The 15,693-nt window shown below is 45.2% G+C and overlaps 1 protein-coding gene across 1 annotated transcript in view; it reads right to left on the bottom strand.

Annotated features, from left to right (window-relative positions):
- Positions 1–15,693, bottom strand: part of LOC121441667 (LON peptidase N-terminal domain and RING finger protein 3-like) — a 113,862-nt gene that overhangs the window by 20,987 nt on the left and 77,182 nt on the right. The window contains exons 3-7 of the mRNA XM_041642870.1: positions 14,004–14,122; positions 10,860–10,982; positions 6,456–6,611; positions 4,298–4,544; positions 3,510–3,600 (exon numbers count right to left, since the gene is read on the bottom strand). Of these exons, the coding sequence (XP_041498804.1) occupies positions 3,510–3,600; positions 4,298–4,544; positions 6,456–6,611; positions 10,860–10,982; positions 14,004–14,122 (736 nt within the window). The remainder of the gene's footprint in view (positions 1–3,509; positions 3,601–4,297; positions 4,545–6,455; positions 6,612–10,859; positions 10,983–14,003; positions 14,123–15,693) is intronic.

Here is a 15,693-nt window from a genome sequence, read left to right as displayed (position 1 = left end):
AGGAAAGGAAAGGAAAACTACCTTAATACCCAGTGACTTAGGGAGCTATAACAAGATTATATATAAAACTGATCCTTTTGCTCATCGCCAGGGTCACTATGCCACCAGAGAACTAGTTCAGATAGCAAACAGTCTCATTTCATATCTCAGAATACAGAATTATCGCAAAGGTATTGTTTTACAGAAGCCCAGAGATGAGCCCCAATGGCTACAGTGATGCATGCCAGATAAACCTCAAGGGGAATTTCATGCCCCTAATGATTGCAGGGCAGGATTCTGAGATGTGGGGGTCATTGGGGCAGACTTCCCTTAATGGAGTCCTTCCAATTCAGCAGTGTTGACTTAAAGACAGAAAAGGGTTTCATTATGTACTCTCCAATTACTCTTCCACTTTTTAGAAAAATAGGGCCTCCTGTAGCCCAGCATGGCCTTGAACTCACTATGTAGCCAAAAAATCACCTTGAACTCTTCACCTTCCTACATCGACATCCCAAGTGCTGGGATTGCAGTGTGTGCTGGCTGCTACCCCTGGCTTCCAGTCACACTTTCCACCCTTTCCCTGTGAAACTTACAACCCAATCTATTTCCTCTCTCGAATCAAAATGTATAAATTCATGCTTTGTCTCCCTTTTCTCCACCAGGGCTTAGATTTCAGTCTAGAATCTTGAACAGGTAGTACAAATGTCTAATTCACACCCAAGCATCTTGAAACTACCTGTGATTTTAGACCCGTGATGGTTAATACCAATTGCCAACCTGATGGATCTAGATTCACAAAGAGAGAACCCTCCAGGACACTTGTGAGAGATTGTCTAGGTTAGTCTGAGGTGGAAAGACCCATCTGAACTGTGGGAAGTGCCATGCATGGCCTGGGCTGGGATCTTGACTGAAAAGGAGCCAGTGAGCTAAGCAATGACACTCCTTAGGGCCTGTTTCCTGTGTTCCTGTGTATTGGGAACTCAATGTGAGCTAGAGGCAGGGCTCCTGATCTTACAACCACACTTTGCCCACCTGCTGTTAGGCCTGCCTCACCATGAGAGCACCAACCCGCCAAAGGAAAGCCAGAATAAATACTTCCTCCCTGAAATTGCTCTGGTCAAATATTTAGTCAGAGCAACGAGAAAAGTAGCCAAATACAAAGCCTCTCCTCCAAAGACACACCAGGGCCAAAACAAAACCCACCAACAATCGTGACAAAAATACCAATGGCTACAAGTGGGAAAAGGAACTTTTGAAGCCTAGAAAAACACAGGTGAGGGCATCCACACTAAAGAAATTCCGTCGGCATCTGATGTGGAACTTCCAGACAGAGCCTGTTGGAAGGGAAGCTGCATGTTTCTTCCCAACCGCTGAAGTGTTAAGAGCTTCTAATCAAAAAGTCCTCTAGGCTAGCCAGGTTCCTTACACCATAAGACAGCGAGAGTCTAGCTATAATTTAGTAGCCTACATAACAGCTAGCTACTCTGGGCAAAGACGGAACAAGGGGTCAGAAAGAGGGACACAGTGGCTTTTAAGCTTAGGGGGTGTGAACTAGACGGGGTGCTTATCCTCCGTGTGTTTATTTCTTGAACCAAATTCCTAACTCTTCTACAAAGTCCCTTGTGGTTAGGGACAAAGAAGATGAAAGAGGAAAAGAAAAGGAAGACGAACAAAAGAATTTCAACCTCAGGATTTTTATTCCACAGGGAAAACACAAACAGGATGAGTCTGTATGTTTGATTGTGGGTCGCCCGGGTTTTGGCAGGAGTGTTAAGGAGGGTTAAGCAGAACAAAGACCTGCTCTTTCTGAGGAAGCTAAATTAAATCTACTTCACAGTGCCTATCATGGGCTTTAGAGCCACTGATTCAGTAGGTACCGAGCCCCTTCTCAGCTTGAAAGCAGGTTTTTGCTGTCTCCTACCTTGGTTTAGCATGATGCACTTGCCACTCTGTTGTGAGGGGCGGGATGAAGCGGTGTAAAGGATCCACTTCTACTGTTCAGCACACTCTTGTCTACACCACCTAAGCGGACTCCTGACAGTGTGTTTGCAGCTTAGTTTGATGACTGGCTAAGACCTGTCTATGCTTATGAACAAATCTTGCTACAACAGATTTTTTTTGTGTATTATTATTTTACTATTATTGTTGTGATACTGATTATTAAATCCAGAACCTCATGAATGGTAGCCAAGTCCTCTCCCACTGAGCTACTCCCCTAGACCCAAGTATATTTTCTCTAAGAAAAGTCTGTGTTTTAGGTAATAGTTAATTCTTAATCAGATGATTAAGAAAAGTCATTCAGAATATAAACTCATATGACCAATAGGAGAGGAATAAGCTCGCAAAGGACAGGCAAACATTTGTTCAAGTGTCTCAGTTCTTTCTTAATACTTTTGGAGAAAGTCACCTCATTTGAGAATCTAAAGAATGCTATGTGCTTTCCTCTTAGAAATATGCACAACCACACACACACACACACACACACACACACACACACACACACTTTTGCTTATTACTTCAATGAATTCATGGATCTATTTGAATATACACAAAGAGCTTCCTCGGAGGTCTATGGATCTAACATGAAAGACCTCTGGGTAAGAAGAAAAAAACTGTTAATTTTTTGAGTACTCCCTGTATTCCAGACACTACTCTAGGCACTGAATAGTTTTTCTTAATCAGTCATCACAGCTCTGGAGTTCACTGCCCTGTTTTCTACTTTACTAAAGAAAAAAGAGTGGCAGAAAATGTCACTTGCTCTAGGACAGAGTCTGTAGGTGGGAAGAGCTAGGATCCCAACAGTGGCTTCAGAGCCCTTTCTCTCAGCTACTACACCACAGCTATGAAATGAAATAAACTATTACATTTCAAGGTGGTGAACAGACCACAATCACAGAATCTTTCTAGTTGTCCTTGAAGTGTGGCATATGGATAATCTGCTCTTTAGAGCCCTGAGGAAGTATAGATAACATACTAGTTGGAAGGAAAATGCTTGACCAAGAATCATATGTACTGTTCTTTAGACAGCATAAAATACACACCAATGTAGGCTTCTCTTTGGTTTCCAAAGAAAATGCTTATGGCATTGATATTAACCCTTAAGTCCTTAATGTAGTAGTTTAGATTCAGGGTCACAAGTTCAAATACCTCGAAGGCTCGAGCAATAATGTGAGACAGGCTGGGATAAGTTCGTGGGATCATGACCAGCTGGCAAGTGTATGCCCACTGTACAGTCATACATAACAACATCAGATCTAATGAGGACCAAATAAACATGCTCCACTTGGGGCCCATCAGTTTTTGACCTTTGTTGCTTTGCCACTCCCCAGATCTTTTGAAATCATGACTTAAGGATGTAAAGATCACCATTTGTAAGCTGGGGACACCAGCGGTCTCGTGACAATGTGATTTCCATCTCATCTGGGCCATGATTTTACATACTAACTAACTCAAGAGTTACTAGAGGGAAAGGCCCAGCCACCAAAGAGAAGGAACTAGCAAGCAGTTAAGTGATGACCCACGTCACATACCTCATACACAGTGAGCATTCAAGGTCAGTCGCATCAAGGGATGTAAGTGGAATACTGAGATCAGGTTTGGCCCCCTCATCAGCAGGGTGATCTGTGATTTAGAACACAGCAAGTCAGAGCTGCATCAACTTGGTTTTACAAACAAGTACTTCTGAGTGAAAAAAAAAAAAAGAAGTTTTCAAACTTCCCCCAGAGTTTAATTTTGTGGCTGCCTGAGCAATTGCCAGGCATTCCCTAAAGTGGACTTCCAGGGGGTGTTTGAGCAGTCTCCATAGACAGAAGGCCAAGGCTAGAGCTCCTGGCGAGCATTCAAATTCATTAGCAGCAGTGGCAACTCCATGGAGTGAGCCAGGTCTTCAAAGCTCACACTTAATCTTGGAAAGATAGGGAGCCTGCTTCTCAGAACACAACTAAGTGAGACATGACCACACCTTTCCCATCCTACATTCCCAGACCAGGGATGAGGGCAGGAAATGGTTGGCCTGGAAGAAAGTGACATGATGGAAAGCATGGGATGGTGTTACTTGATGCAGTACCTACCCCCGATTGTCTTGACTACGGATGCTAATTATCACTTTTCTGTGTGGCAGCTACCCCACACACTCACATTCTGTGAGAAACCTCACAGCAACCCCTGGGATTTAACAGCTGGTGAGTGCCAGAGCTAGGTCACAAACTCAGAGCCAGAGGATCCCCACCCCCCACAAAAAAAAACCGAGGGAAACTACATATGTCAGTAAGCCCAGTCATCTGCATTAAGCTCCTTTCTCCCTGGGTGGAATTAGTACCTTGTCTGGGGACTTTATTAGGCACGTCCGGGTCTTCTTGGTTTTCATCAACTTGGCAATGGTTCCTTTTCTTTTCCTTGCATTTGCCGGTCCTGATGGAGGCAGTATTGAGCTTCTCTTCTTCCTGATCTTTTCCATTGTCCTCCTGACTCCCCACCTTTACTTGAGCTGAGTTCTTCAGGCTGCTGCTTTCTCCCTGAGCTGCTGCTTCCTCCTGACTTGAACAGTGTGGAAGCTCTGGACTTTCCTAGATGGAGCAAAAGCCAGATATCAGAATCGACTAGAGACCAATATCGTCCTCCAATATTGTCCCCTTAGGGGACAAAAAGGAAACAACATAATCCTGCTCTTCACTCCTGAGCTCTCAGTGGATACATAATTCAATGGAGGGCCAGTCATGGGGCTTACTGCTCACACCCAATCTATGTCAAAGGCTTGCCTTGCTTAAATAGAGTTAGGGGACTTCCCTAGGCACGGCCAAAAGGCACATGGGAGGAAAAGCTTCCTGGGCAGGGGAGAAAGGGGACTGTAAGGGAAGGCACCACTCTTCCCTCCTATCCACATCACTCCCCGGTGGTCTGTGAGGAAAGCAAAGCATTCTGTGAGGGGTATCCTGTTACCGGATACTTCCTCTCACCCTTGCCATCATTCGTCGCCATTCTTTAAAGGACTTTAGGAAAGGCTTTGGGGCCAGCTCTGTACAGGCCTTCCAAAGCAGCCCATGTTCCAGGGCTGTATGCTAGTTTCATCAAAGGAGCAGGGGACAATCCATTCCTTTTCCTCAATTTTGGGTGAAAAGTCTGAAAAAGAGACATAATAGTTTGGCATAATAGCTGGTCTCTAGCCTTTTAGAGAATTTGGTCCACTAGGAAGGTATTGGGAAGCGGAACTAAAAGTAATTGCAAAGATGTGCTTATGCACAGTGCTCCGGAGAAGCTCTCTTCTGCAATCGAAATCAATATTTGACAGCAAAAGGCTCACTTTCCGTTGTTTCTCCTCTACCCTTGCCAGCAATCCTAGTGGACACAGGCGGGAAGAAACAAAGAAGTGGAGAGGAAAGGAGAGGACGTGGCTTTTCTCATCCTACATCCCAGGGGTTCTCAAGTACTAAATTAAATAACACTACAGTCTTGACTTTCCATGAGCCCAGAGCACTGTCCACATAAGACCCCAAGGCATTGCAAAACAATGTTTGGGTGAAAATACACTTGCTGCTCCCCAGTCTGCTCACATTGAAAAGCCAGAAGCTCTGTTTCCTTCATTTTAGACTGAGTGGCAAATCGAATTCCCCACTGCAGACCCTGGGTCCTCATGTTAGCTGCGTTAGTCATCTACTAATGACCACTAGGGATTCTCTGATTTCAGGAGATATTCCAAGTTCTGCCTTTACCAAGAAAAAACAGCCGCCTTGGGTTTTATTCCTTCTCTAGAGCAGACACAAAAACTAGGAAGACGTGAGCATCCAGGGCTTATATACAAGTAAGGAACTTCAGGCACAAATGGAAACTGCTCCCCAAAGGTGCCCAGCAATTCAATGTTAAATCTTGCTTAAAGTCTGTTTTTTTGAGCCCCAACTTCTGCCCACTTACCCTGTGCTAGAAAGGCCAGCTCCTAATGCCCCATCCCTCGGCATTTGGTTCCCTTGTTTTCAAAGAAAACTACAAACACTTGTCTTCACTCTCAAGTCAACTCTCGCACCTCTACTTTGCTAGAAATGTGCATGAGAAGCCTACTTATGTGGAAGGCATAGTGCAAGAACAAGAAAGTCCCTCCATTTGCTCCCCAAATGGAGTCACCCTTGCACAAAGCTCTCACTGGTGCTCAAAGGCCATCAGCTTGAATGTGCCCCAAAGCTGAAACCAATAAGCACACCCCAATTACGGGGTTCCAAGGGAAGTGGGCCAATCTCTTTATACTTCTATCAAATCTTTCTATTTCCAGATCTGACCAAGACTACAAGTAAATTAACCAATAAATCAACTTTTGGAGCATGCCTGAAATTCCCAGTTGTAGCTTTAAGCAAAGGACACAGCCATTATCGACTACATCTTTCTTTTTCACTCAGGAACCAAAGTAGGAGAGGTAGGGCTCACTTCTCGTGTGCCCACAAAAGAGCCAAACGAAGCATCATGAGCGAGCTGGGTGAGTTGAGTTTTACCTGTGACAACTTTGGTAGATTATGGCTGGTGCCTTCAGTAGCCATTGACTCTACGTGTTCCTTTAATCTAGGGTGAGGTGCCAACAGCTTCAGGATATCGGGAGAATGTTCCTGAGACTCCCCCGGGACTGATGGTGAAAAGAAACTAAAGAGAAGCTGTGACATAAAACAGAAGACTTCACTACTCAAGTTTCTACAGGTGCTAGACTAAGGTGAAGGGGGAGGGATGGGGGACGAGAGAGCACAGCTTGCAAGGCAAAACTCCATTGAGGAAGCCTTGGAGCGGTGTCCCTAGACACACTAAGGAGAGGTTGTTGCATCAACACACATCAATATCATCTAGGAGCGGGGGACAGGGATACAGGAAATCACTTAGTCATTAAGAGCACATACTGTTTTTGTATGAAGATCCAAGTCCGATTCCCAACACACATGTAAGGTGGCTCACGATCACCTGTAAGTCCAGCTCCAGCGATGGCGGACACCTCTGACACCCAGAGGTGTCAGTACTCATGTGCAAATACCCACACACAGATTCAAACACATACACATATTAAAAAGTAAAATACATGTATTTTTTTATCAAATAAGTCACCTAGGAACTTATGAAAATGTTGGTTCCTGGGTCCAGCTCCAGTCTCCCAAGGTCTGAAATATGACCCAGAGAAGGCAAGACAAATGCCTTTGTTACTTAACCAAGGTTAAGAGCCACCTCTATGGTGCCACCATTTTGCAGAAATACCTGCAATGGAGCTTGAAAATCTGTCTGAACCAAAGGAAACATAGGAGTTAAGTCAGAAGAGATGCCTGTACTGGCTAGTGGGGTTATTTTGTTTTTTGTTTTTCATTTTTCGTTGTTTTTTTTTGTTTGTTTGTTTTTGTCAAGTTGATAAAAACTAGGTCGTCCTGGGAAGAGGGTGATTAAATTGAGAAAATGCCTACATCAGATTGGCCTGTAGGCAAGTTTGTGTGGGTATTTCCTTGTTTAATGGTTAATGCAGGAAAATAAGCACACTCTGGGGAGTGCCACTCCTGGGCAGGTGCTCCCAGTATGTCTGAGAAAGGTAGCTAAATGTGACCCTGAGTCACAAGCCAGTAAGCAGATTCCTCCAGGGCTTCTGCAGGAGTTCCTACCTCCGAGTTCCTGCCGTGAGTTCCTGCCCTGACTTTCCTCAGTGACAGACTGCAACCCAGAATGTGTAAAGAAAGAAAACCCTCTCTTTCCTAGGCTCCTTTGGATCATGGAGTTTACCACAGTAATAGCAAAGCAAACAAGGACACCTTAGCTGAAGAATACAGAGTCAAGCCCGCAGCAGCTTCGTGGGCAGAGAGGTCCACAAATCTACACTGGGTTCCTTATTGCTGTTTTTCTCCGTCTGTCTGTTTCGAGTCCCCCATCATCACACCTGGATTTTTTAAATCCCTTCAGAGCTGGGGACCTGAGTGATTAAATGTTAGGAAAGCAGAGCTCAGACTTCCTCTCTCCTTTCAGCCTCTTCCTCTTCCTGGTCATCTCTGTATAAAGTGTCAGGTTCGCCTCCAATCGGATATACCGATGAGGGAGAAGTTAAGTAGAAGGAAAGGGTCTAGGAGACAAAGGAACGCATTTGAGTGCAAGCTGCAGTGTTAGTTGTTCGCATTCTTGCTTCAGTTCCTCCTTGTGCCAATCAGGGGTCAGGGACTGTATGTAAGTATGTATCTATCTATCTACCCGTGCATGTGTGCATGTGCGTGAGAGAGAGAGAGAGAGAGAAAGAGAGAAAGAAAGCAGAAGAGAGGGCATGTCAACGGGCTTCTCGAATGTTCCTCACCTAGTCGACCCTGCCATGTTTGGAGGCTCACTAGAGAATGCCTGACACTATAGTTCAGTCTACATAATCAGGAGCGTTACTTCATCAAGAGAACTTGAAAAAAACACTAAACACAAAGTTTGGTTTGTTCTCTTGTCTGTTCTTCACAGTTTCTTCGTGACGCTCCTTTCTGCCTCAGCACTTTCTCTGCACAGAAGCCCTCCTCAGCCTTTAAAGTTGAGCTTGAGAGCTGCCTTGCCTCAGTACTCACACCTCTCTGATCGCACCTGCCCTTTCACGTTCTCTGCAGACCACGGGACTGAACCTTAAACTATTTCCTCTCACTCAGCACTGGAAGTCTGTCACGAAGTAAGTCTTTCTTTCCAGCCAGAGATAAATGTCCCTCATCACCCTCATGGAAATGAGGAAGGTGTTTCTACATCCAAGGATGTATTCTAGCACTCAGGTGCCTCAACTCCTCAGAGAGATGCTTCTGCTTCCCTCCACTGTTAAAACCCCTACTTTCGAGGCATAAGCTGACAAAGGTGGAAAGGCCCACAATACCCAGGGTCATAAATGTAATCTCTCAGAGCTAACTCATCCCTAGGAATCAATGTTGGCTCACAGAAACCCTACTCAGGGACCCAAAAGGGTCTATCCACTTCGGAGACAGTCTCCCTGAAGGGGGCCATCTAGGCCCCGGGTACAAAGTTGAAAAGACAGAAGGTAGTGTGAGGAAAAGGAGGCCAGGAGTCAGAATCAAAAGAAAGAAGGCAGGAATAATACAACCGTGCCCTTCTTAGCATTACTACCTAAGATCTCCGAACAGAGCTTTTCAATGGTTCTGGAAAACACAAGTTAGGGTCAGCTTTCAGTGAGAATAATCGTTCCACATGAATGAAAGTTCATTCTGATATAATTTCAGCCAGAGAAAGACCCAACTGGGTTAAGAATCTGTAGTTTAAAATAAAGCACAGGGCTGTGGGTTCTAAGGAGGCTTATTGATGTCTAGCGCATCTGGACCGTTTGCAAATGTTTAGCCCTATAACTGGAATAATCCAGTGAACGCACAGTTGAAGCTGCTCACTGTATTTACATGGCTGTTATAGCTCCATGACACTCAGCAGAAAATTGCCTCCAAATTCTTACATTAATTTCAGAATTTTATAACCATTAATTTAAGCACACATTCATTTATATTGCCTGGCAGTCATATTCACCAACAAAATATTACAAGTTCCACGAGGAACTTAGGCCTTCTTGTGTCTCTACAGTTTCCCACAGTGCCTTGTCTTTCATCAGGCAGGTATCGAAATGACAACAGGCCATCCTTGAAAGCAAACTGAAGAGAGAAGTTAGTTCAGCTTGTAATATCAGAACCTCTTGGGCCACCCGAGGAATGAACAAAAGAAAGCCACTGAGCCTTAGAGTCCGCACCTATTTGTCTCATCTATAACATGCTGAGAAATATAACAGCGAGGCTATGGGGATGATATGGACCCTTATACAGAGAGGACTAACCAAGTGGCTTACATGCTCAGGTCACGTTAGACTATGAACAGACTACACTGAAGTTTTAGGAACGGCCCATAGATTGCTAAATAATTCTACCTGAGCCATGCCCCTTTCAATTAAACCTTATCCACATACACAAACCAGGCCATTTTTTTTTCTAGACAGGGAATGAATTCTATGCCAAAGTCAGAAAATCCAGAGTCTAGCCTCTGCCAACTTTATCAGTTTTGCTAAAATATTCCGTTCTAGAGTCTTCAGAAATCAGTTCTGTCTCTTGCTCACTTTCTTCCCCCCTTTCCCTGTCAAACCATTATAAATGGATAGGAGGGCTTATGGTCTGGTGTTGAATGGTGTATGGGGACAGGAAACCAAATACAACCACTGAATGTCAGCATCTCACTTCCAGACACCAGAAGAATATATTAGGATAAATGACAAAGTCATTTGAGGATCAAATGAGGATGCTTGACCCTTCAGCCAAGTCCTTGGTATTTCTCATCATATTTGTTTTACGGCCACAATCTCCCGGGCCCAAGAATTGGAAGGACTAATCGGATTGTTTCACAATGGACTCTGACTTGAATTTCTGAGACACTGGGTTTAGTTTTCTAGCAGAGGAGGTGAAGTTTTGAGTTCTGTATGTGGCAAGCAATGTGGAGATCATCAGTGTCCTTTCCCGGGAGCTGTCCTCCATGTGTGACTGGTGAGATGTGTGACTGAGGCAAAGCAAAGTCATACAGCTGCAAGCAGTCCCCACCCCCTGGCTCCTGATCTCTCATCGACAAGCAGACTATCCTCAGTGACCCTTTACCCCCAGGTTAGCTTACTTGGTGCAGTGTGGTTTCTATCCCACTGACTCTAAGGCAAAACATTCTTCACTGGCTCCTACAAAACAGTAGGAGCTGCCAATTTGATAGTACATACCAGAGCGGCAGTGCTTCTGGGCAATCAGTTGGCATCTCTCTCATGACCCTTAAACCCAGAGAACCACCCACTCAGGATCACAGATACTGAGGATGGTCGCATCTTCATCATTCTCCCTAGGAAGACAAAGTGGTGGGGGTCCACTAGGCAGCTGACACTGGGTTATTCAACTCACCCTCTGAGCTTCAATTCTGGCTTTCTTGTTCTTTCCATCAAGGGATACACAGTAGAGAAATTCTCTGAGTGCTTCCTCCACCTTGCCTAGGGTGGCTAAAGCTTGTGCTTTTCTGAGGTGTGCCTGGAAGAAAATGTTAGCAGTCAATCACATCTTAATAACCATCTTAATGTAGCTACTATCAACAGCGATGGCTGAGTGCTTACCGAGTAGTCCCTATCGGGTGGAGTGTTGTTAAAAGACTTTGATTTTTGTACCAGTAACAATGGCAAACTATCATGAATCCCATTTTAAAGGCAATGAAAGGGGGATCCCAAGAAATAACTTAACCAAAGTACAACAGTCAGAAAGCTGTAAAGTTCAAGTTTAAACCTGAGACTGACTATATACAAAGCCAAGATTCTTAGCTCCTAGGCTTACTACCTCCTCTCACCCCACAACTGAGCATCACAAACATGTCAGAGCCTCCATTTAACCACAGACTCTAATAGCTCAGTTTTCGATGTTCATCCAGAGATGCCGTGCCTCTCTTTGAACTGGTCTGTAAGACAGTGGTGGCTCACGTGAGCCCATCACTTTTACAGAGACCTGAGAGAAAGACCATGGCCTCTCTAGCAGCAATCTCAAACTGAAACTGTGGCCTGAGAACTTCCAGAAGACCAGTCACTGAGCCAATGCTTTTGTTTCTAGAAACGTAGCTGTCTTTTCCTCTGTTGCTGCACACTTTATAGATATAAGGATGTTTCATGGCCTCCGGATTTAAACCCAAGTGCTCCGGACTAATTTCTGTATAAGGACCTAAGCAGCAATCCTGAGCAGGGCAAGAATGAAAGAAAAAAAAAAAAACAGAGTAAAGGGGCTGCCTCCTCTTAGTGCCTAGTATGAATATCCCTTGTCAGGCATCCCTCTGCCTTCTAACGTGTGGCTGTATGGTGTCAGGACCTGGCTAGGATTCTTGAGCAGTGGCCACAGCTACAAACCTAGTGGGGACCTCTATCCATGCCCTCAATTCTTTCTGGATCCAAATCTTGGCTGACACACCTCCTTCTTGCTCCTGCCAAAAGTGACCTTTTGGAGAAAGGCTAGCCGGTCATTGCAGAGCAGCTTCAGTGCTGGGAACCTGCAGAGACCTCTGGATGACTAGTAACCAATCCAGTAGCAACTCACACAGCCTACTTTCTCAGGGTGGCCAGCTTATGCTGACAGCTGTACTGCCGGCAAGATGCACGGAATGACACAGAGCCCTGGATGGATGGATGAAATTGGGCTGTCTACTGGCCTTATGGCATTTCACCCAGAAATAGTGGGAAATACAGAAATCAGAGCATTCGACCCTTTCAATCCCCAAGACAACAGAGTTCTCTGAACTTTCCCTTTCCTCTTCCTCCCAGCTGTGGGGAAATGAAACCCCTGTCAAGTACTTATACCAGTTCTTTCTTCACTGTAGAAACCCCTTTTCTCATTATGTCTACAACAGGCTTCTCAGGCCTCTTCCCATCGTGGTATCTGGATTTAGTTTTCCAGTAAAAAAGGCTGCAGGGAAGCCCCCCTTACCCCAAGGCTTTCATGTTAAATAGCCCGTCCCCATGGCAACTTAAGGCACTGGTGACTTGGATTAAGCTGTAAATGTCTTCCTTGGGAAAGAGAACACAATGATCCTTTACCATCCACGAAAAACGCTTTCGTGAAAGACCAGTGAGCTTCACTCTAATATTACAGACTCGCTGTCATACTCCAGGCTGGCCTCAAACTCCGGATCCTGATTGGATTATAAGTGCATGCCACCACACCCAACTTCATCAGGCCTTCTCTGAAGTTCCTAGGTCTGTAAAACTTTCAATGATCCGATGTTTTCATAGGTTCAACAACAAAATTCATTAGGCAGCAATATCTGAACTAAACTGATGTAAACGGTTTTGTGGTATTTACCTGATCAGTGTGATTTTGCACGTAAAGTGCCGCAGAGAAGTATGTTTAATTAGACCCACTGGGAGGCTATCTGGAGACTATTGAAGGTGGTGCCTAATCCAAGGTCAGAGAAACATTCTGCATCCAGAGGATACCTGCTCCTGTGACCGTCAGATAGGCACAGTGGCCCTGGTCTTGGAGACACTGCTTTTCCCACCCTCAGGCTGTAGACAGAGGTTCTTAAACCAATATCCTGTAAAGTTTGTAGCTTGCAGAGTTTGCTCTTCTCACCTTTGATTCTTACACATACCTGCAAAATGATCATGGCCGATAGCACTAGCATCAGATAGCAAATAAGAACACGTGAGTGTTGGAGAGTGCAGTCATTTCCGCACAGTCACACTTTGCAAGCATTGAGCCACAGACCCAGTTCTAATCTTCTAAACAAAATACAGACATGTGGAAGAGGGTGGTCCTGAGGCCAGGCAACGATGCAGAAAGTAGTACTTTGTATTCAGGTATCCCCTGTCTTGAAGTCTACCTTGTCTTTCTTCTCACCTTTCCTTTTTGACCGAGATTGTTGGGGGGTATACATGATGACGTATCAAATGACTGTATTAATGATTCCAAATGGCACAGCTATTGTGTTAATTTGACAATCGCTTTAAAGAAAGCTGTTTAAGCTCCCAAGAAGCCTGGTTATCAGTAGACATTCTTAAGGACCAGGGCAGCAATATTTTTCTCAGATTTCTCTACTTATTTTCCCTAGAAAATGGTAAGAGTGATGATGATGGTGGCGGTGATAGCAAACACTCATACAATGTTACATGCATCGTTCTGAGCATCTTCTCTACATGATCTTGTATAATCCCCACGACAACCCCATTTAGTAGTTGCCTTGAATATAAGCATGTTAAAATGAGGACATTAGACACAGAAATTAAGTGATTTTCCCAAGACCATACAGTTAAGAAAAGTTGCGAGCTGAGACACAAAGTCAGGCTGTGTGGCTACTGATTCCATACTTTGAAAAAAAAAAAAACGAAGACAAGCCTATCCTTAAGGTCACCAATTGAAGGTGGACTTACTAAGATTCCTTGCAGACTTATACTTTCCTTTATTAATGGATGCCCTGCACAGCCCAGGCTCTAATATCTCCTGGCCCAGAGGGCCAGCCTTCTTGCCCATCCCTGGCTGCAGACAGCCCCTTTCCCATCCCTCCTGTCCCACACTCACCTTAAAACCCATTGGCCGAAGTTTACATGCTATTTCTGCATCATGCAGTGCATCCTCGTGAGACTCCAAGGTGAAATAAATTTGAGACCGATTGCTATAAAGCAAATGATCATTTGGAGCTGCCGAAATGAAAAAAAAAAGCCCTCATTAATGGCTCCCAGCACAAGCATATGATAAGTCCTGTGTGAGGATGGATCGTAAGCTCTTTCCACTGGACCCAAAGGCTTAAATGTCATTTCCAGTCCTAATATCGGCCTGACTTTTACACCCTAGCTTCTCCGTGCAAAGGAGTAATGTCGCCCTCCTTCTGCAAGCTGGCGCTAGGTGGTGTAGTGTCCATGATACATTAGAAACTTTTCCCTAAAGAAAACCCTGGTGCTCTTCTGCCAGATGAACGATGCAGGCTGCTAGTGTCCAGCAACCTGGCTTCCGAGGGAGCCAGTATCAAATGAGAACGAAGCCAGGGAAGAGAGGCAGCCAGACCTCTAACAAGACAAGTCCATGTTAGTATTCCAGACGGGGATTACCTGTGGCATTAACCACCATATGGTCAGGGCATATGAAGCTTTCCTGGAGGAAACAGATACGCACTTACCAGGTCCAACCTCCCGTCGATGGCCAAATGAAAAAGCACTTTGACAAGGCTTTTAGGGGTCTCACCCTCACCACCACCGAATCACTAGAGCTCAGGCCTGGACAGGTCTTCAACCCCCCCATTCTTTAGATAGGAAAAACAAGGACAAGGAGATGACGTTGATAGGGTTTGAAGCTACAGGGCTGGTTAATCTTTTGAGGCCTGTGTGAAGGGAAGTTCCTTTTTCTGAGTGTGGGCCCAGCATTTTGAATAATAAGACACTAGCCATTTCCAGGATACATTTCATACCATCGGTTGAAGAGGTCCCTTTTCCTCTTAGCAGGGTGACGGTGCTATTGCCATTTTTTTTTTTTTTTTTTTTTTGCCCTGACTGCTCTGAAGAGATTAACAAAAGTGTAGGAAAGATGCTCCCAGGAAAAGTGGTGGTGGTGATAGAAGAGGACCCTGAGAAAGGGCTTTCCTGGCCAGCCTTTGGGGAATGGATGAAAGAAACAGAGCCACCCTTGGAATTCCATTCAGAAGTGGCCAGAGCCTATTCCATTCACATTGCTGCCTTCTTCCTCAAGTTCTGGGCTCTGACGTCTACCTCTACCCCGACCGTCCCTCAGGAGTACTCTCAGAGATGACCTGGGTGCCAATAATTTGCTTTTCACTTTAGCATGGAGTTTGCAGTCTTCTCTGCCACTTTTCTGAACTGCACATTGGCAGCTCAGAGCCTGTTTTGTACAGGCACACACAGGATGTGTTTTGTGAGTAAGGTCTGTGTCCCTCAGTCATGGGGTCCAGTCAGCCCTGGTTTTGTTCCCGCCAACACTACCTGTTGCTAGCTTGAGCGGGATTCAACATGTGGAGACTCCATCCCATCCCACTTCCACCTATCAGAGATGGTCTAGGGGGGGGGGCCTTAGGATCCCACAGCCCTGTCTGCTTAGCCCCACTGCCTCCTCCCCAGCATGTTTCTCTGGACACCGCGCCCAGCCTGCCTGCAGAGGTGCTGGCACCAGCTTGGGGTTCCAAGGCCACTTCCTAGATCTGAGTAGGAGGAGGCTGGTGGAGCAAACAGGTCCCCGGGAGAACTCCCGTGCTCCATCCACT

This window comes from Microtus oregoni, unplaced genomic scaffold (assembly GCF_018167655.1).
Source record: "Microtus oregoni isolate MIOR12 unplaced genomic scaffold, Mior012 000080F_ref0000499, whole genome shotgun sequence".
Classification (NCBI taxonomy): Eukaryota; Metazoa; Chordata; class Mammalia; order Rodentia; family Cricetidae; genus Microtus; species Microtus oregoni.
Note: the sequence above shows the minus strand (reverse complement) of the source record. Positions and strands in the feature narration are given on the sequence as shown.